The following is a 22,514-nucleotide window of genomic DNA, read 5'->3' on the forward strand; positions in this document are numbered from 1 at the left end:
TAGGAGGCGATAAGATTATATGTGTGAGAACTAACCGCCTGGTATCCTACTGTCTGAAGTAAATAATAATAGTAAGAAAATAGACTAATCATTCATACATGTTATCATGATGTGGTATGCTTTGATGTTACACCTGCTACAATTAAAATAGTATATAATACGCACTAAGACAATAAAGATTTACTGCATGCTGGACATGACAGTCCCCCATGTCTGATTTCCTTCACTGCCGTGGTTCAGGTTCGGACTCACTAGAAGTCCACACATCAGAAATTTTTTATTTGATCATTACATCATGCAATCATGTGATTTTACTTTTACATTGTTTCAGAACTTATGCTTGATCATCAATCAGTGCACAGCCCTTTCTTAATTTTCCCAGTCTATGATTAACTGGGTTGCTTGGTTACATTAACTTGGTTACATAATTTCCCTAGGTGATGTATGTTATTCAGAAAATAGAAACAGGTGCTATACACAGTGTGATTTATGGTCAAGCTAAAAGATGAAGCAGGCATTGTAAGATCGAAGGCGGCTTCCTATTTTCTATATAGAACCAAGGTGTCCCAGTACCTTGGGAACAGCATGTGGTGTGTTTCTCTCTGATCATTTCCCCTCCAGGGGCGCCTCAGGGACTTCTCTTGTGGGGAATTTTACCAGGCTCAAGCATGGCTTGTTAAAGAACTCAATGTTACTCATGGTAACTGAATTAAAAATTGGAGGACGTGGAGAATTATCGGGAATCATTTCATCATTAATCATGTTAGAAAGTACTTTTCTCAAACTACTGAAGTGTGCATACAGAAACTGGCATTGGTGCCAGAACTCATTGTGTTATTCTAAAGCTTAGAGAAAATTCCCATGGTTTCAATAACTGCCACAAACAAATGAAAGGAAGTAGCAGGAGCCAGCTATGAAGTTTTCTGACTTTTCAGAAATTTCCCCCATGCCCAGACCTTGTCAGACAGCATGAGTAGCATGACCCATGCCAATTCAGCATATATGAACAGATGTATCTCAAGAAAATCCCAATAAATTGGGAAAAAAGTAAATTTCTGAATATGAATGGTTATATGCAAAAATCCATCAACTAGGAGTCCCAGTATGGAAAGATATTTGCACACATTATATCTAACAAAGGAATCATATCTACAATAGGCAAAAGGATTCTGCATATACTAGAAAGAAACAAAGTCACTCAACCAGAAAATGTACCAAAATTTCAAAGATATTACCAAAGAAGTTATATATAAATGACCAGTAAAAAATGTATTTGGGGCCTCCCCAGTGGCGCAGCGGTTGAGCGCTGGGTTGCGAAGCTGCCCGCACCTCTGCAGCGCCAGCCGGTTCGATCCCCGGCTGCTCCCCGGCCACTGGAGGAGGGTCCCGCATGGCGCGCAGACCTCTCCTGCCGCCCACTGCTCCCCTCAGCAGTGTACTTCGGTCCTTCTGCCTGCTCTGCTCCCCGCTCTGGCTCTGGTGAATTCTCTCACCCTCCCGCGCTTCTGACTGTACCCAGTGCTTGTATAAATAAATAAAAATAAATAAATCTTAAAAAAAAAAATGTATTTGTTAAACTTCATTAACACAGAAATGCAAATGAAAACCAAAATGTGGCACCTCTACATGTCCACCAAAATGACTAAGATGAAATAAATGTTTAAAAAAATTACATTAATATAAAGTGGACTATTTATATACTTCTGGTGAGAACACAAATTCATACAACAATCTTGGAAAATTCTTTGGAAGTTTTGGAAGTGTCTTTTGGAATTGTCTAATAAAGAATACTCTGTGACCCAGCAATTTCATTATAGAAATATACCCAATAAAAACCACCACGTATGTTCATCAAATAGCATGTACAAGAAATAAAATAACCAAATATTTTCTTAATAGTTGCAACTGTAAATAAATCAAATGTTGATCAACAGTAAAACAGAAAAACAGACGGTATTATATTTTCTAATGTGTAATAGTAACCAAGGAGGAAAATTATTGCTACTGACAATATGGGTGGATATTATGATTATCATATTAAAACAACTCAAACATAAAAGGGTACACAGTGATTGATTTCATTCACATAAATCTCAAACACAATGAAAACTGACTAATGGTGTTAAAAGGGATTCACTGTCAGTATAATCTGGGGGAGTTTTGTGACTCCTGTTTCTCCATTTGGCAGTAAGAGTTAATTATCCTACTTTGTTCATATATATAATATCTATAGTCATGGCTGTACACATGTACACATGTATGAGCTATATATCATGTATATACAAATGTATATGATATAGACTATTAAATTATGCAACGTGTACTGATATATATATAAATTAAAACACAATTAAAAGTTCAATTATCCATTAAAGTTCACTTCAGAAACGTACACGTTTGTTCCCTTGATGTTCTTTCAGGTTTGCCTGTGGAGATATTTTTGCTTCTTTTTAGCCTCAATGCAGCCCTCAAAACAAACAAAACCTCCTGCAGCTTTAGGGACCAAGAAAGTTCACAGTGCACAGCGCACTGAACCCACCCCCCTGACCCAGCTCTGCTCTCAGTTCGCGGGGTGGGTGATCCCAAGGCGTCTCCTCGCGCTCCCAACTGTCTCCTAGCCAAGCCAACTGTCATTATTTGGGCGACCATCCAGGACACCTAGCCATGCTGTGCCTTCTGCTTCTGCTCACAGGGTTCGTCGGGATCCAGACAGACTACAGTACGTAGAGAAAACCCTCATGTCATTTGGGGGACGTCAGCTTTCCTCTCGTTTTCCCTCTTGAAGGGCTGGATTACTCCTGGGGCAGTGCTTTCTTGTGGAGACTCCCAACTATAAAAGCCTGAGCCCACCCCTACGTTGTCACCTTCCCAAGTTAAAAGCAACATGGGATGCATGGTGGGGGGTGGGGGGTGAGGGCTGGAGGGTAGGGGGTGGGTGGTAGGGAGGGAAAGCGGGCTTTCCCGTTGTCTTGCAGCCATGAGAAAGAAGGAAAATGCCATGGTTTTTGTAGCTTCATTCTGGTTGCATATATCTGAAGAGGTGTAAACCTATAAACCCCAAAATCATATATAGTGTTGTGTTGTTAACCAATGTTAATTCTGTAAAGATGATACCATTTTTAAAAAATGTTTGAAAATAAAATTTGATTACCCAGCTAGGTTTTCCCCATATTAATAAAAATCTCAGGAATAAAAGAACCATTTATGATAACAGTTCCAGTAATGATTATTCAATCTTTTTTTAATACTTTTTTTAAATTGTAGTAACTTTGCATTTTAGCAATATGTAAGTTATTGGTGTGTATCATTGAAAATCAACATTTGTATATACTACATTAAGTTAATCATGCAAAAGTCCAGTTCACAATATGGGAACTTTGTCTATAGAATCGAATGCAAATGTTACAGTTATTTTAAAAGTAGAATTTATAAAGAAAAAATTTAAAACTGTTTGTATATTTCATAATCGAGGGTCAAATGATATTCTTTAACTGAAACATTGCATAATAAATACACGGATTCCAACTCCTTTAAAAAAATTAGAGTTTATTTTATCCTGCTCTGCAAGTTTTGACCTTCTGGACTTTGTAGTTGGAAGGTCAAAAAAACCTGAGTTTTTGTGCAAAAATCCTTTGGCCTCTTGCCTCAGGGTAACTACAATCTGCTTATTGAACAATATTCTTAAAGCAGAATACCTATTTTGTAGTTTTAGAAAGAACTGGGGATCAAAGTTACTTTAAAAAGATATAAATAAAGAAGTGGTATGTAGAATACTGTAGTATTAGAAGAGAAAATATTGAAGGAGGTTATGAGGTGTTAAGAGTTGCTATAATAAAATATTTTGCACCTTGCAGATTCTGAAAGACTACGTGTGCAAATTATGATTCCAAAGAAAATAAGGTCTATGACAACTGGAGGAGTTGAATCACATGTAATTAAGCCCTAACATTTTCACACTCTAAAATCACATTACGGTTTTGTATCTAAGAAGTTATATCCATGTACACTTGCTACATTTTATATTTATACCCAATGGAAAAGCCCTTTGAAAATGAACCAAAATTAAAAATATTTCATAGGAGTATGGTGCAATGATGTTATGATGTTTATTATCAAAATCCAAAATTCCATCTTCTAAATGTTTCCTTCTTGAGTGTCTTCAAATATTGACCAGATCTATCTAGAGATTTTCTTCTCACTCACCTACATATGGAAAATTTTTTGCTGTTTTTTGTCCTAAGCTATGGCTTCTTTACATGGAATGACACTCATTTGATTTAATGAAATGCTGTATGAATTTCTTTTGTATCTTCATTGCTAGTATGATAATCATTAAGTCTCCACGTTATTTTGGTTCATGACATTGTTCTTGAAATTAATTAAAAATTTAATGTCTTTTTTCATTAATTCTTAGGAATATTTCTAAAGAAGTGAAATGTGTTTATTTTATTTTTTTTATAGAGGCATGTTTTATTTTATTTTATTTATTTATTTGTTTGTTTATACATGCACTGGGTACAGTCAGAAGCGAGGGAGGGTGAGAGAATTCACCAGAGCTAGAGCAGGGAGCAGAGCAGGTAGAAGGACCAAAGTACAGGAGAGGTCTGCGCACCATGTGGGACCCTTCTCTGGTGGCCGGGGAGCAACCGGGGATCGAACCGGCGCCGCAGAGGCCGTGGGCAGCCTCGCAGCCCAGCGCTCAACCGCTGCGCCACCGGGGAGGCCCGAAATGTGTTTGTTTAAACACCATACCTACCTTAATTTTTTTTTTGGCTCAGTAGATATTCTGGTAATTTATATACAAATATCTCATTAGCAGCCCTCAATTTAATACAGGGATTACAAGCTTAAATAGAATCTATATTTTGAAAGGAGTGCTTATTTATATAAACTTCAAATTTAATCTAAATAGTAAAAAATATGTGAAATTTTAACAGTATAAGAGATTTTTTTTAAAGATTTATTTATTCATTTGTTTGTTTGTTTTTGTTTGTTTGTTTATACAAGCACTGGGTACAGTCAGAAATGGATTGGAAGACCCAATAATGTAAAGATATTGACTCACCCAATCTTTATATACAAAATTATTCATTTGCTAGATAATATTTATTAATCTTAAATATTTTTCTTATAAAATATTTTAATATCAAATTTCATAGAAATGAACCAACACTGAATAAGTTTTCTATGTTTTACAATAATAGAGTACCTAAGATAACAGTTTTCCTAATATTCTTCTCACTTTTCCTTTTTAATATACTCTTCTGCCAGCTGTCCTACAACATTACAATTGATGGGAAAATATACACCCTGAACTTAATGCAAAAGTAGGTGATCTACATTTTTACATTTCTTTGTTACAATAATTTACAATTATTGGCTATGACTATTATTATAGTATGCATTTTTAATATATAGTTTATAATTATTATTTATAATTATCCAGAATGAAATTATTTTGTATGTGTAAATGTTTCTAGGCATATTTGTGGTTCATTTGTCTCATATTTTATGCTTTAAAACCCCTCTTAATGCACAGGTAGGCCAACTATTTTTTCTCTATGAAGTAACTAGATAAGACATTTATACTTTTTAAAGAGACATTTCTAATAGCCAGCACTATTTACAATTAGTCAAGTTAGCACAATAGCTAAGTGCCTAAGGACAGATGAGTGGATTAGGAAAATGCTACCCAACCATTAAAAAAGAATGAACTCACCATTCTTAATAACATAGAGGGAAATGTAAGGGATTATGCTAAGCAGAAATAAGTCCAAAAGAGAAAGGTAAATATCAGATGGCTTCACTTACATGTGGAATTTAGAGATACAAAACAAAGGGTTAGAGAAAAAAAAAAAAAAAAACCAAATCTTAGATATGAGACTATAAAATTGAGAATACCAAAGGAGGAAAAATGTGGACAGTTAACAGGGAAAGGGAACCCATGGACAATGGTGGAGGACTTGGTGGTGATTGTGATGTGGTAACAAATCTGAAGAGGTGTGAAATTATATCTCTATATTATATGTGGCATTGTAAACCAGTGTTACCTCAAGAAAAGAAGAAAAAAAATCTCAGTTATATTGTTTTCATACAAGATTAATAATAGTATAATAAATAAGTAGATTATAAAATGTTAGATGGTAATACATGCTTAAGCAAAGATATAAAACAAAGCAAGAATTAATGTTTGGAATGCCTGTACTTTGATAACTGGGAAAGTTGCACATTTGTATAAACTTGTGATGACATCTCACTGAGAAGTTAGTTTATAAGTAAAGACTTGAGAAAGATGAGAAATTGAATCATTTTGAAGAAATACTAGGCTGTGGGAACAACTTGTGCAAACACCCTGAGGCAAAAGCTTTCCAGCAATGTTTACAAAACAGCTAGGAGAACAGTCTGACAGTGAAGTAAGTGAAGAGAGGTTTAGCAACTAGATTTTTTTAAAGTGAAATTAGAACAGGATTTACCTGTTGAGAGGCTCTATCCCTGTATTATTCCCTTACTCTTTTACTCTGCCTCCTTACTTGTAATAAAGTATATATATATATACATATATATTCAAAAAAGAGCTTAGGAAAATATTTTCCATTAAGTACTTTTTCCCCTTTGTTTTGCAGAACATTTTTACCTCACAATTTTAGAGTTTATGCTTATAATGGCTCAGGAAGTAAGAAACCTTTTGAACAACAGTTTCAGGTATAGATTTTGCCTGTTTTACCTTTGTCACATGAGTTTCTGTGATCACCTTAACTTAGGGTCCACACATTACTAAAGCACAAAGAATCAGAGTTGTGTGTTTGTGTTGATATTTTTAGCACAATTCAACAATTTCATGCATATTTAGGATTATATTAAATGTTTTTAAATTTGGAACATCTGGAACTTTCATAATGCCTATAATTGTTAAAATAATGAAGTACGCATAGATTTGCAGGGATCCCACCAAGCCTGAGATACTGTTTTCCCATTTATCTTTACCATACCCTTTGCATATTGTTATTTTTTTTTATTTACATTTCTGATTTTCATGTAGTAAATCAAACAATACTTTGAAATTAAAGTACTTTTATACAAACTAAGCTTTTAACAGAAGAAATAGATATGTTGCGATACTTTAAATTTTGCCCAATAGAGTAGGCAAATATATGGCGTCATCTCTATAAATATATAAATAATATATACTGTCAAACAGTGTTATCACTTATATATGTGTACATGAGACATGTACTTGTGAATGTGCATGTGAGAGAGTGAGAAAGAGACAGAGACAGAGTTAGAATTGGAGAGACAGAAATACACAGGACAACTTAAGGACACAAAAACATTGATTCAAAAGAGCACCTGTACACCTATGTTTATTGCAGCACTATTTAAAATAGGTAAAACCTGGAAACAACCCAAATGCCCAAAAATAGATGACTGGATCAAGAAGATGTGGTATATATACACAATGGAATATTATTCAGCAATCAAAAAAGATAAACTCATGTCATTCGCAGCAACATGGATGGAACTAGAAGGAATTATGCTCAGTGAAATAAGCCAGAAGGAAAAAGAAAAATATCAGATGGTTTCACTTATAGCAAGAATATAGGGGAACCAAATAAGACATCAGTGTAAAAAAAAATAGTAATAGTACAAAACATAACAAAGCAAAAACAGACAATTACAAATCAGACATACTACACGGGAGGAGGAGGAGAGGAATCAGAGGGAGTAAGGAAGGAGAACAGGAGACTGTAGTGATGGTGCATGGGTGCCTTGGGGAAGGAAATTCTATGGGGACTCAATCTGAGGGGGTGGGGGAAAGAAAATATCATTTAAAAATACCAAAATTAGGGCCTCCCCGGTGGCGCAGCAGTTGAGCGCTGGGCTGCGAGGCTGCCCGCGGCCTCTCTGGAGCCAGTTCGAGCTCCGGCTGCTCCCCGGCCACAGGAGGAGGGTCCCACATGACACGCAGACCTCTCCTGCCGCCTGCTGCTCCCCTCAGCAGTGTACTTCGGTCCTTCTGCCTGCTCTGCTCCTTGCTCTGGCTCTGGTGAATTCTCTCACCCTCCCGCGCTTCTGACTGTACCCAGTGCGTTTATAAACAAACAAACAAATAAATAAATAATACATGCCTCTTAAAAAAAAAATAATAAAATAAAAATACCAAAATTAAAAATTAAAAAAAATTCTTCTCAATAATTGGTAGAGGAGATGGTCACTTAGCAAAGATTTTACAAACCTAGGTGGAACTATCAATTTTACAATTATTTGTAGAAGACTGTACATAATAGTCACAACATATAGTTTCTTTTCCGGTGCAAATAAAGCTTTAAACAAGATATGATAAATAAAGCTGTGCAAGAAATGATAATGATAAAAATAAGATAAATGATGAGAGAAGGAAATTATAAAATAATAATAACATACTTTTATCCCTTATGAAAATTTTATCCTATGCTGACCTAAAAATAGTTTATTGATTCCCAGTTTTTCCAATCAACCTATTTATGATGTAAATACAACTTATAAATTTTTCCAAATAATCAAAAACATTATCTTCCAGATAATAAAATTCACATTTAGAAGGAAGTATAATAAGCCTTGCAGAAAAGTAAAGGTATTTTACTTTGATCTTATAAAGTGTGATTAATACAGATGAAGAGCTGTTTGAGTATTTGAGGGGAAAAATATGAAATAATCCAATATGATGATATGTCAGTGACATTTTTTAATAAGTTAAGAGACTGTTTTAGTTTGTGTCTAATTAACATAAAGAAATAAATCCATTATTTGAATAGAGGAAGTTTAATATAAAGAATTTTATGTTGTAATGGGAATTTGAATAAATAATATGAAGTAAAGTGAAATCTGAAGAACATAGGAGTTTCAGATATAAGAAACAACCAGTGACACAGAACTAGGATAACAAAGACAGTCTAGAGGGGGAGAGTGTGAGAGGAGAACATAGCAGACTATGGTGGAGGATTATGGATGCTTTGACGAGTATGGTAAGGTAACATACCCATGAAGAGGCATGAACCTGTACCGCATCAAATACTGTGTTGTAAACCATTCCGTCTTCTCATGGTCTCCACTTCTTACTGGTAACACATCAGTACTATCTGGAAAGGGAAAAATAATTAAGTGGCCCAGATTAATTTGCACAAAGCAGGCATGTGGTTAATTTGAAACTGAGTAGCATCAATAACATTTTACAACTTTGACTACTCAGTTTCGTTTAACTACTTAGCACTCTCCTATCCACGTTTAAACTATGGTAAAACAACAAGATCACCTTACATTTCTATATAATGTGTTCGTTGACTATATGGAAACCATACCATACAAATAATCTCATTAAAATATCATCCCAGACTTGCAGCTTAATGTCTTTCAAATACCATGGTAAGTATTTAGTAGCCTACTATTCTTTTCAATTAGGTCAACTGCTACTGGACAATAATGGATGTGATAAAAACTGTTCATTTCAAACACATAAATCCTTTGCTGTACTTCATTTGCTGACAAAGAGATTCCTGTGTCATACAGCATGGGATCACTGACTGACTATGAATCTGAATGATTAGATTTCCTGGATGATTAAATGTATAATCTACATTTACTTTAGTTAAAGCCTCTGTTGTTTCCCTGGGCAGAAAAGCAAGGAGCCCTTATCTCTTGACTGCATTGACTTGGAACTCAGCCACAACAAGAAGTATCTGAAGGAAGCAGGATGAGAAATGTGAACATCCTGCTCCTCCCAATGAGAATTCCTGGCTGCACCAAGTCTAAAATATTTCACTAAGCTTGTAGGGGTGGAGGGAAGGGACAAAAGTGTAGTTTTTACTTAAAATATCATAGCTCTCATTTTTTGCCTATTTTCATAATTTTTCTTGAATAGCTATTTATTCATTTTCTCTTTGACTCATTTATCCTTAAGACCATTTCCAGAGGAATTTAATAGTTGTTCACCTGAAATTTTCATCCATTTCATTTGGGAGCAGATCTGTGGAACTCCTCATGCTGTTATATCAGAAGTCAATTTTAGATATCTTAATTTTTGAAAAATAATTTCCCTCAATATATAATACTGCATACCAGGACATTTTTCTTCTCAGCCTTTTCTTTTCTTTTCTTTTATGTCATTGTTTCCTAGTCTCCTGACACACATATATGTGTATACTTGTATACCTATTATGCACATGTATATATGCATGTACACAGATAGGTATATATGTGTATATATGTGCATGTATACACACATATGTATATAATGGGCAATGATACTTAATATGTGTATGATGAAAAGTATCATTATTCCTCTGAATGTTATGATTGTTATGCATGCATTGCTCTAGGTGAAGATTTTCTCTTCATGTCTGGTTTTCATCGAGACATGAAGTATGATGAGTATCTTCATGGTGAGTATCTAATATGCTGTGCAACAAGCAAAAAAGTAATAATGAGAATAAGTAAAGGCTATTCAGATCTTGCCATAGCAAAAGGAGACAGTCACTATCACTTGCATTTTTGCAGATAGTCAAAGGCAGACAGAAGAGTAGGAAAGTTGTATATAGAAGAAAAAAGAGAAGACTTTCGGGTTTGCCTTGATTGGTGTTTGTTGGCATAAGAAAGCTTTATGTGGGCTAACTGGAAGTGAAATATTCTGTCATTATTTAGGAGTAAATATTAGGAGTGCTTTCTCTGGTTGATCCTAATTTAGAAGCAGGGGCAAAAATTAGGTAAGCTCACAGTTTTTAATCAAGTTATAGCCGTTTGTTACATAAATTATTATATATTGTTATATGAGTTGTTATACAGATTCCTGGATCATTGCTCAGATGGCAATATTGCTGCATACAAAGTCTGACTTCGAACAAGATAATTTTCTGGGCTATTTATTGTCAATAAGGGGGGTTGATTTCCAGGACAAGTTACTACAGTTTACGAGTATTTGACACATACATACTAATGCAAATATATGGTATATATTTAAAGAGGTTATCTTTAACATGGATTATTCTAATATATATTTTATTTTTGTTTTTCAGAATTTTTGCCATTACCAAGGTTATATTGAAGGTTACCCAAATTCTATGGTCATCATTAGCACATGTACTGGACTCAGGTTGTGATATATAATTTTATTATAATAGAATAAAATATATTTTTAGAAATGATTTTTAAAATTTTAAAATAATAATAGGGGTTCTAAAGTTAGGCTGAATTTATTGTGGGAAACTGTCACTGGCAAATCTCAGTATTGGGATCTTGCACAGTTTTCTATTTAACCCTAGCTAAGATTTTTTGATATCTTTCAAGTTCATGACATATTAATTTCTGGGCAAATAGCAATAGTAGCACCATTCTGTGCTACTCAGTAAGTTTGTGGAGTCTCAGTAACTTTTTCCCATCTTGCCACTGAAGACTAAGACCAGAAGTAATCTCCATACTATTTTAAAAACATTCATTAGGTGGTATCTTGTGAATTTTTCCAAGTTGCATTATTTGATTTATTCACCTTTTTAAAATTTATAGGGGCTTACTGCAGTTTGAAAATGTAAGTTATGGAATTGAGCCCTTGGAACCTTCAATCGGTTTTGAACATGTGATTTATCAAATAAAACATAAGAGTGAAGGTATTTCTTTATATACTGAGGAAGATTTTGAGCCAAGAGATATGCCCTATAAAATACAAAGTGTAGAGGTAGGTAAATGAGTAAACTATATAGTTATTACTACACAGAAATTTAAGCAATGTTTTTCTTATAAATTATTCTTTAGATAGATGATAGATAGATAGATAGATAGATAGATAGATAGATAGATAGATAGATAGATAGACAGTAAAATGTGCCAAAATTTTCTTAATTTATATTGTAAGCCTTGAAGTTACTCTTTCGGTTTTACAGAATTCCAAGTGGCAACACTGTTAGTTGCAGCTCTTCCTGAAGGGTGGATCTGCTTTACTAAATGTCCCTCAATTATTTAAATGTTGATCTTATCAATAAACAATAATAAAGACAGAAAATAAAACCTTCAAAGACACATCCAGAAAAGCGTTTGATCAAAAATCTGACATTTGTTGCCCAGTCAAGTTGTCAGATAACACCATGATTACAAAATTTATTCTTATGGATTTCTCATTATTTGTTGGGTTTGTATATGGCTTTTTTATCCTGCAAAGTTATTGAAATTGTTTATTATATAGCTCTTTCTTTTGGAGTCTATAGTTTTCTACGTACAAGTGAGGCCATCCTGCAAAAGACAGTTTTTTATATTCCTTTTCAATTAGAGTAACTTTCATTTCTTTTATTACCAAATAAAGAATTTCTTGTCCTGTCTCAATTTTAGGAGGGAGTCAGTCCATCTCTATTAAATATGTTAATGATATAACAAAAATAAAAACTTTCTGTAACCTTTGGCTTAACTTTATACTCTGATAAAACATTTTCATTTCTCATTAATTTTTCTCCTTTTTTTTTTTTTAGTAGGAGAACTGGGGTGTAGGCCAGAGGTAGGAAGGTGAGAGGATTCACAGAGACAGAGTGGGGAGCAGAACAGGCAGATTTACTGAAATACACTGCTGAGGGGAACAGAGGGGCTGAGAAACAAGAGAGGTCTGCTGTGCTATGTGGATTAGCTCCCTGGCAGGGAACTCATGCCACAGGGGTAATAGCCTGCGATTTAACCCTTGGGCCAGGGAGACCCTCATCCTATTTAATTTTTTCTCACTTTCCCTTAAATACAATTTAAATATTGATATATTTGTTGTGTTTCAGGTTATTGTTTGTCTTGCTATGTTTTGATGTCCCTCTCTCCTTTCAAATATTTTCCTGAGTTACTTATCCCATAGTGAACAAAATCCTGGCCCAAGTTAAACAAAATTTACAAATCATCTTTCTCTCTCTCTCTCACTCTCTCTCTCTCTTAGTTATTTCCTAGCTATCATTTATCATTGTCAAGAACCTCCTCACTCCCTGAATGTTCTTATTTTTTTAGTTTAATCTGAGAGAAATCATAGTTTATTTCTTTTATATATGTGTGTGTGTGTGTATATATAGATATATATTTATATTTATATTTATAATGTGGTTCATTTTTGTACAATGTTTGATTTCTCCTCTCAGGTATAGTCCCTGTAAAATTCCCACCACCAAGTCATCAGTGACCTATAACCATAGTCTCTTGTGCTCTTCCTGCCCCTGTGTTAATTCCTCTCCTTTTCCCTCCCAGACTGAATGTCTCTGATTTATAGTTGCCTGCTAGTTTTGTCATTTTTTTTCCTGATCCCTTATTTAGTACCCCTATATTCCTCCTTCTGACTTATTTCACTGAGCATAATCCCTTCCAGCTCCATCCATGTTGCTGCAAATGCTCTTACCAATGACATTTGGCATCTTTTAAAGGTTTAACTTTTTAATTATATTGCACTTGGTTCACCCACCAGGGTCTTACCACTTTCTTTCTTAGATCAAAATCTTTAGTGTCTTCTTGGATAAATCACTTTCAAATGATCTTTATTTTGCATATAAATAAGTCTTGTCACCATATATGGTTTTTTTAATTCTTTTGATGCCCAACACCTGTCCACCTTGTAATCATACACAATCCCTGGCATTATTTATGCACATTTGTCTTAAGTTGTCTTAAATTTTTATTTGGCTAAAATGGATGATACATCTTTTCTCATAAAAGCTTATTTTTCAGTATATGAGAAAAATAAAATAATATAAACTAAGTATTGCCATTCCCAACCTCAAAAAAAGGATTGCTTCAGAAAATATTAGGCAACTAACTTTTAGTCTGCTGATAAAACAAGGAAATAGCTTTGAATCTGTCTACATATTAATATATTGCTTCTCTTAATTTAAATGTTCTCTTATCTTCCACTAAAATACATTATTTCCTTGGCTTGATGAAAGGATGGATTTTGATGAAAGTGACTTTGATGAAAGGATGGATTTCTATAGGCAAAACTATCCTGAAACATTTATTGCTTATTTTGGATGGAAATTAAAATCATGAAGCATTTGATGCTTAATTTTGCATATACATAATAAATCAGTTGGTCAATAAGGGGACTGCATGTTCATTTTCACTTTTACTTTTTTAATTACTAGGATTATTATTTTTAGGATATATCTACTAAATACCAGATTTCTTGCTACCTCTTTTTATGTTAAGGAAAACAGTTTAACTGAAATGGGATTAACTTGGATTTTCAAGAAATTAAATACCAATATAAAAAGGAGAAATATACGAGCACTGTAATAACAATAATACAAGTTTTCTCTGTTTCTGAAATTTGATCCTCTTTCTCTGCTTCTCTATTTGTTTAGTGTTTATAGATGGTGTATTATTTTATTAAAGATTTATTTTTATTTATTTATGCATACAAGAGCTGGGGTGTAGGCCAGAGATGTTGGGGGGGTGAGGGGTAAGAGGATTCACCAGAGACAGAGTGGGGAGCAGAACAGGCAGATCTACTGAAATACATTGCTGAGGGGAGCAACGGTGAGACAGGGAGATAGGAGAGGTCTGTTGCACATGGTGGTGAGTAGAACAGGTGCTGCAGTGGCTGCCAATAGCTTTGATAGCTTCTTAGTGCTGAGACTTAACCCCTTGTGCCACCAGGGAGGCCCTGGTATATTATTTTAGTAATATAACTAAAGCATTTCGTGTTTTAGCATATAAGTATTGTGAGTTATCTACACTATAAAATGTAGATTTTTCAAACTGTATCACAAAGTAATAATACAACTAAGGTATTAAATAATTTTTCAATTTTTACATGAAGTGTGTTTTGTGTCGAGTTTTAAAGGTTTTATGTCAAATGTTCTATGTCAATTTTTTTTCAGACACAGTTCTCTCAGTACATAGAAATGCATATTGTAGTTGAAAAAAATTTGGTAAGTATATTCTGATTTATTTGTCTTAAGTCAATTTACATAATAATGAGGAGCTAAACAGTAAGTTGGAATACTAACACAGGACAATTAAAGGATACATTTTTTCTTCCTTGATTCATTTTAACTGACTACTATCAGTCATTACTTGGAAACCAAGTCTATTTTTTTTTAAAGATTTATTTTATTTATACAAGAACTGGGGTACAGGCCAGATGCGTGGGAGGGTGAGAGGATTCACCAGAGACAGAGCGGAGAATAGAACAGACAGACTGACTGAAATACACTGCTGAGGGGAGCAGCGGGTGAGACAGGAGAGGTCTGCTCACCATGTGAGTTGTTCCAAGGCCTGTGGGGATCAAACCCGCACTGCAGAGGCTGCAGACAGCTTTACAGCCCTGCGCTCAACCGCCTGCCCCACCAGGGAGGCCCCCTAAGTTTATTAATTTTACACAAATCATGAAAATTAAAGCAATTGTTACCTTTAGATTAGTTTCTTAATTTTTATTCATCCTTCATCCCCCTAAGCTTGGCAGCCACTCAACTGTTTACTGTCTCATTAGTTTTGTTTTTCAGTATGTGAAGAGGTTGAGATATATAGTATGTAGTAATTTCAAATTGGTTTTTTTAACTTGGTGTAATGGGCATTTAACTGTCCTTCATTTATTTCATGGTCTGATAGTTCATTTGTTTTCTCACTGAATAATGTTCTTTTGTATGGATGAGTTACAGTTTATTGATCATTTAACTACTGAAAGCCATTTTAGTTATTTCTAATTTTGAAAATTATGAATAAAACTGCCATAAATGTCTTTACAGTTTTTTTAAGATTTATTTTTATTTATTTATGTGTACAAGAAATGGGGTATAAGCCAGAGGTGTGTGGGATGAGAGGATTCACCAGACACAAACTGGGGAGCAGAACAAGCAGATCTACTGAAATACACTGCTGAGGGAAGCAGTGGGTGAGACAGGAGAGGTCTTCTGAGCCAAGTGGGTTAGCAAACTGGCAGGGCATTGAACTCAGGCCACAGTGGCTGATGATACCTTGATAGTGCTGAGACTTTAACCCCTGTGCCACCAGGGAGGCTCCCTTACAAAGTTTTATGTGTGGAAATTGGTTTTAATTCCTTTGGGCAATATCAGGTAGTACATTCAATATGACAACAGCACGCTTCATTTTATAAGCCAAAATGCCATCCAGAATGACTGCAACTTTGCATTCAGTACTCCATTGTTTTCTTCTCTGAAGTTTCTGCCAAAAAATTGGTTGATAATCTTCTTTGTATGTAAATATTTGCTTCTCTCTTCCTGTGTTCAATGTTCTCTTTCTAGCTTTTGACATTTTTGGTTACAAAATGCTTGATGTAACGTGTTAGAGTGGGTCTCTTTGATTTATCTTTCTTGGAATTTGTTCTGCTTTCAGGATTTATAGGTTCATATATTTCCTCAAATTTGCAAAGTCTTTTGGTTATTGTTTCTTCAAATTATCTCTTTTTCTCCTTTGACAACCGAAGTTCATATATTGTTCTGCATAATGGTATCCCGTAAGACCTTCTTTTTCCCTTCCTGATGTTACGACTATATGATTTAAATTGTCCTGTCTTCAATTTCATTGATCTTTCTTCTGCTTCTTTAAACCTGCTTCAAGTAAAATTTCAATTTTGTTACTGTATTTTCAGTCCTAGCATTTCTGTTTGGTTCATTTTTATAGTTTATTTAATTTTGCTCTTATTCTAACTTTGTTCAGATATAATTTTCCTAATTTCCCTCAGTTCTTTGTCTGTGTTTTCCTTTTGTTCTTTGAGGATATTTTAAACAGTTATTATTTTAATAAGTTTGTCTAATTAAGTCAGCATTTTCTTAGGGATGGTTTCCCTCAATTTATTCTCTCCCTTTGAATCACACTTTGTTGTGTGCTTACCTTATGACATACTTAATGATTTTTGTCATTCTAAAATTCATATATCAAAATACATACAATATATAATGTGATAGTATTTAAAGAGTGGAGCCTTTGGGAGTTGCTTAGGTTGTGAAGTTGGAGCTTTCATGAATAGGATTAGTGCACTTATAATGCAGACACCAGGGAGCCACCTTTGCCATGTGTAGACACACCTAGAAGATTGTCATCTGTGAAAAAGGAAGAGAGAACTCTTCAGACACCAAATCTCCTGGCACATTGATCTTAGACTTCCCAGACTCCAAAATTGTGAGAAATAAATACATAATAAATGTATAATAAATCTATAGTATTTTTTGTTATAGCAGCCCAATCTATACAATATACCTAGTGATTTTTGTTGAAAATTTAGCATTTGAAAAAATTTACTGCTCATATTTTTTGTTGGTGTTGTGTTTTTATTTTATTTTACTTTTTTCAGATTGTCTCTGTTCCAGGGAAGTCCTTCCTTGATTAGTTGGGCTTGCTCTCAATCTAGGGTTCAGACAAGGTGAAATTCAGACAAGGATGTTCTCAGGTTTTTTATGAGCATATGTCTTGCCTGGGCCTGTGTGTCACTTTGTGAATTCCACTCTACATAAATCTTCATTTCATTATCTCAATTTCAGAATTGTATCACCCCAGCATTTCCTCATACCCTTTGATGTCCTGTTGTCCACCTATAAATCTCTTGCCACAGGCACCTGCAGGTCTTTCATATCCCTAAAGTTTTCAAATGCAATGACCACTGCTTTTTGCTGCCTGAAATTTGATTTAATTCCAATTGTTATTTTGCTTTAATTTTCCTTGCATAGGGGTTGAGTCACCATAGACACTCTTATTATTAACTTCATGGAATGTATTGTCTACATGTTCTTCTTTGCTCTTTGTGGTTTGAGTCTTACATCCAAGTCTAAAATCTATTTTGAATTTACTGTGTGTATGGAGTGATCCAGTTAATTCTTTCATATATGGCTGACCAGTTTTCCCAAAATCATTTGCTGAAGAGATTTTCCTTTCTTCATTACATGATTTTGGTTTCTTAGTCATAAGTTAGGTGTTGAAATATGTGATTTATTTCTGGATATTTGATCCATGTGTCTATTTTTGTTTCAATACCATTGTGTTTTAATTACCATTGCTTTAAAATGTAATTTAAAATCAGGCAACATGACATGCCCATTTGTTTTCTTTTTTAAAAAAAATTGCCTTGTTTTGTATATATTATTTTGTGTAATATAGCCATTTTATCAATATTAATTTGTCCATTCCATGAGAACAAGAACATCTTTCCGGGCCTCCCCAGTGGCGCAGCAGTTGAGCGCTGGGTTGCGAAGCTGCCCACAGCTCTGCAGCACTGGTTCAATCCCTGGCTGCTCCCCGGCCTATGGAGGAGGGTCCCACATGGCGCGCAGACCTCTCCTGCTGGCTCTGGTGAATTCTCTCACCCTCCCGCGCTTCTAACTGTACCCAGTGCTTGTATAAATAAATAAATAAATCTTTAAAAAAAAAAAGAACATCTTTCCATTGCTTTTATCTTCTATTTCTTTCAATCCTGTCTTATGTTTTTCAGTGTACAGGTCTTTATCTTTGAGTAAATCTATTCCTAGGCATTTAATTCTTTTTTGATAAGATAATGGGATTGTTTTCCTGATTTCTCTTTCTGGTAGTGTGTTATTTGTGTATAGTAGTTAAAGAAATTTTTGTATATCAAGTTTTTAGGCTGCCAATTTTTTTGTATTCATTTCTAATAATTTTTTACTGCAGTCTGTGGGGTTTTCTATGAATATTTTCATGTTCTCTGCAAATGGAGATAATTTTACTTTTTCCTTTCCAATTTGGATACCTTTTATGTCTTTTTTGTGTGCAATTACTGTGCCTCAGAATATCAATTCTATATTAAATAACAATGGTGAGTGTCAACATCCTTGTTCTATTCCTGACCTTGAAAGAAATTATTTCAGTTTTTCATCACTGAGCAAGATGTTGGGTGTGGATTTGTTGTGTATAGCATTTATTCATTCCATTTTATTATTTTGTCTTTCCATTTTTTTGATGTGGTATATTATGTTCATTAATTTACATAATTTGAATCATCCTTAAACTCTAGATTAAATCCATTTGCTCATGGTGTATGACTCTTTCAATGTATTGTTAAATTCAGTTTGCTAGTTTTTGTTCAGGATTTTTATATCTATACGCATCAGAAATATTAGCCTGTAATTTTCTTTTCTTATTGTTTCTCTCTCTGATTTTGATATCAGGCCAATACTGATACGTAAAATTTGTATGCTGAATATATATCATGTAATTTATATGATAAGTAACAATGTTTTAAAACTAATCATCTGATAATTTAAATAAGTTCTTACTTTACTATATTCAGTTTTAAACAGAACACTAATTTACTATTAGGCATTACATGTTTAGATCTAAATGGTAATTATATTTTTCAGTATAATCATATGGGCTCTGATACAGATACTGTCAGTCAGAAAATTTTCCAGTTGATTGGATTGACCAATGCTGTAAGTGTTTGCTTTTTAGTACTTTCACATTTTGTTTGGTTTACTGAAAAAAAATCCTATAATATCTTATGACATTGACAAAATATACATGTTGTGTGAAATACAGAAAAGAAAATAGGAATAAAAAATAATTTTACATACTTAGTTTATTCTAAGAATTAAATAAAGAATTTATCAGGGATTTACTGAAAGATAAACATTTAAAAATATTAATGACTACTTGTTTTATTAGTAGTTTTTATTTCTAACATGTTTTATGACATACAATCCTGACATATAGATTATTTGTTTAATATTTTTCATTAGTAAATATTGTTCATATACACAGATGAATTCCTAAATATTTTAAACTGTATTCAAATATATTTTCTGTACGTGTTTTTTTTTTTTTAGATTTTTACTTCATTTAATATTACAATAATTCTATCTTCATTAGAACTTTGGATAGATGCAAATAAAATTCCAGTAACTGGAGATGCTAATGAATTATTGCACCGATTTTTAAAATGGAAAAGATCTTATCTTGTTTTACGTCCGCATGATATGGCATTTTTATTTGTGTAAGTATATCTTGGCATTACTAAAGGTTATAAAAGAAACTGTCTCCTAATTTGACCTATTTCTAAGTACTTAAAGGTTGATAAAGAAAATATTTAGGGGACCTCCCTTGTGGCGCAGGGGTTAACGACAGCACTATCAAGCTATTGCCAGCCCCTGCAGCATGAGTTCGATACCCTGGCGGCCAGGGAGCAACCCATAGGGCACTGCAGACCTCTTCTGTCTCGCCAGCTGCTCCAGTCAGCAGTGTACTTCAGTAGATCTTCTTGTTCTGCTCCCCAGTCTGTCTCTGGCGAATCCTCTCACCCTGTACACCTCTGGCCTACACCCCAATTCTTGTATGCATAAATAAATCTTTTTTTAAAAAAGAAAATATTTACGATCGTTTTTTCTCATACACAATATCATGTCTCAATATTATTTTTCATAGTATAGGCTTCATACAAGAATTACTGAATATTTATCCTATTTATAGTTTGTAATTAATATTCACTCCAATCTTGCATTCTCACATTAGTGTATAAAACATAAAATGCCCCTAACAATATATGCAATATTGATATCTGAGGAAATAAACATATCTGAATTATATGAATAGCTAATTTAGTGTTCTTATTCTTTATGTTAATAAGAAAAAACAAAAATAACAGGAAAGTGGAAACTGAATTTTGCACACTAATATCTCTAATATACTACAATCATATTGTGCTGAATTTAAACCACATATATGCCTCTGTTCTATTTAATAAGCCATCTCATTTCAATATGCAGAACTTATCCATATTTTATTTTTATTAAAGTAATTTATAATTACAATTATAATATTTTAAATTATTTTCTCTTTCCCAATTATGTCATAACTTTGCATGATTCAGGCAGGCTAATTATATTTGATTAAAGGGAACTTCTATCCATAAGGTGAGTCTGCTCATTTATTAACTCCATTGCCTTAATGTTTTAATTTTAAGGGATTCAATTATATTGATATTTTAAGAATTATTTTTTAATTTAAAAAATACTAGATAAAATAATCTTCATACTTTCTACAATTTTGCTAGAATATACTTTATATTTGTTTTTAAAATCTTTCTATTGTTTTCCAAAAAATCAGAGGAATTTAGTTACTTCTTATCTTAGTTACACTAATAATGATAGTTGGAAATATCTAGGAAGGTAATATAAAAATATATACCTCAAGAATTATTTGAGGAAAATTAAACATTAAAGTATGCTTCATTTTACAAACTTACATATTTATAATCATTTTACAAACTTAAGTTACAGAGAAAAACCAGATTATGTTGGTGCAACCTTTCAAGGGAAGATGTGTGATGGACAGTATGGAGGAGGTGTTGCTCTGGTACAGTATAGCTTAATTTGTTTCATTAAGATGTAGAAATATTATCTGTCTAGATTAATACACAATTAAAGATTTTCTTATTTCTAAATCTTTTAAAGCATGCATAATGATTTTAAGCATCTTTTCCCCTATTGCTGATAGAAATGTTTAAACTACAAGAAGTCTTCATTGAATTTAATTACAAATTCAACTTTTTCTATTTTCCTCTAATGAGCCCAAAAATATCCTTTAAAGAAAGTTGTATTGTATTTTAGTTTTGTAAAATGCTCATAAGAGGCTATATATTCAATACTTAATCATTTATTAATTTCAATTCCAAGCTTAGATTTTGTACATTTTCTTAACTGGGTAGATAGCATAATTATAAACCATACAAATTTTGAAACTATCTGTGCCAGAAAGAAAAAGAAAAATACCGGATGGTCTCACTCATGCAGGAATCTAGAAAACTTAAATAAGGGACCAGGAAAATGAATAACTATACGAAAGTGAAAATCAAAATCAACAAAAAACTATGAACCAGAGACACTTTTTGGGGGGTAGGGGGTGGGAGGGGAGGGATTGGGGTCAAAATGGGGGGGTTGCAATTGTATGGGGAATATAAAAATAAAATCTATTATTTAAAAAAAAAAAAAGAAAAGAAAGTTTCATGAGGGACCTCCCTGGTGGCACAGCTATTGAGCACTGGGCTGCAAAGCTGAGAGCGGCCTCTGCAGCGCCGGTTCTATCCCTGGCCACAGGGCAACAGACCTCTTCTGCCGCGCCCGCTGCTCCCCTCAGCAGTGTATTTCGTCGGTCTACCTGTTCTCGTCCCTGCTCTGGCTCTGGTGAACTCTCTTACCCAGCCGCGCTTCTGACTGTACCCAGTACTTGCATAAATAAATAAATAAATCTTTTAAAAAAAATGTTTCATGAGGCAGAGGCAAAGAATAACACAAACACACTCATTGGAAATTTTGACCTTAGTAGATAATCTTGGAGTATTTAAAATCAGTCTTTTGTTGTCTCTATCTCATAATACTATGGTTATTCTGACATATAGAATTTGCCCTTTTAGAAATTTTTGTGTGTTTTTACAATTTCTGCTAGAGTTGAGGGAGACTATGCGTGATACTCTTTTAAAAAAATAATAATTATTATTTATTTTTGTATAGAGGAACTGGGGTGCAAGCCAGACCTATAAGGTGGTGGGAGGAGGGTTGGTGGGAGGATTCACCAGAGGC

The 22,514-nt window shown here is 33.8% G+C and overlaps 1 protein-coding gene across 1 annotated transcript in view; it reads left to right on the plus strand.

The window, feature by feature from the left end:
• Positions 1–2,664: 2,664 nt before the first annotated feature.
• The window catches only part of ADAM2 (ADAM metallopeptidase domain 2), a gene marked incomplete at both ends in the record, with an annotated part of 50,345 nt that continues 30,495 nt past the window's right edge, over positions 2,665–22,514 (plus strand). Inside the window, 10 exons of the mRNA XM_084232589.1 lie at positions 2,665–2,719; positions 3,855–3,931; positions 5,272–5,327; positions 6,624–6,702; positions 11,046–11,122; positions 11,533–11,701; positions 14,856–14,906; positions 19,302–19,373; positions 19,767–19,933; positions 21,210–21,291. Coding sequence (XP_084088715.1) covers positions 2,665–2,719; positions 3,855–3,931; positions 5,272–5,327; positions 6,624–6,702; positions 11,046–11,122; positions 11,533–11,701; positions 14,856–14,906; positions 19,302–19,373; positions 19,767–19,933; positions 21,210–21,291 — 885 coding nt within the window. The remainder of the gene's footprint in view (positions 2,720–3,854; positions 3,932–5,271; positions 5,328–6,623; positions 6,703–11,045; positions 11,123–11,532; positions 11,702–14,855; positions 14,907–19,301; positions 19,374–19,766; positions 19,934–21,209; positions 21,292–22,514) is intronic.

This window comes from Talpa europaea (genome assembly GCF_964194135.1).
Source record: "Talpa europaea genome assembly, chromosome: 4".
NCBI lineage: Eukaryota > Metazoa > Chordata > Mammalia > Eulipotyphla > Talpidae > Talpa > Talpa europaea.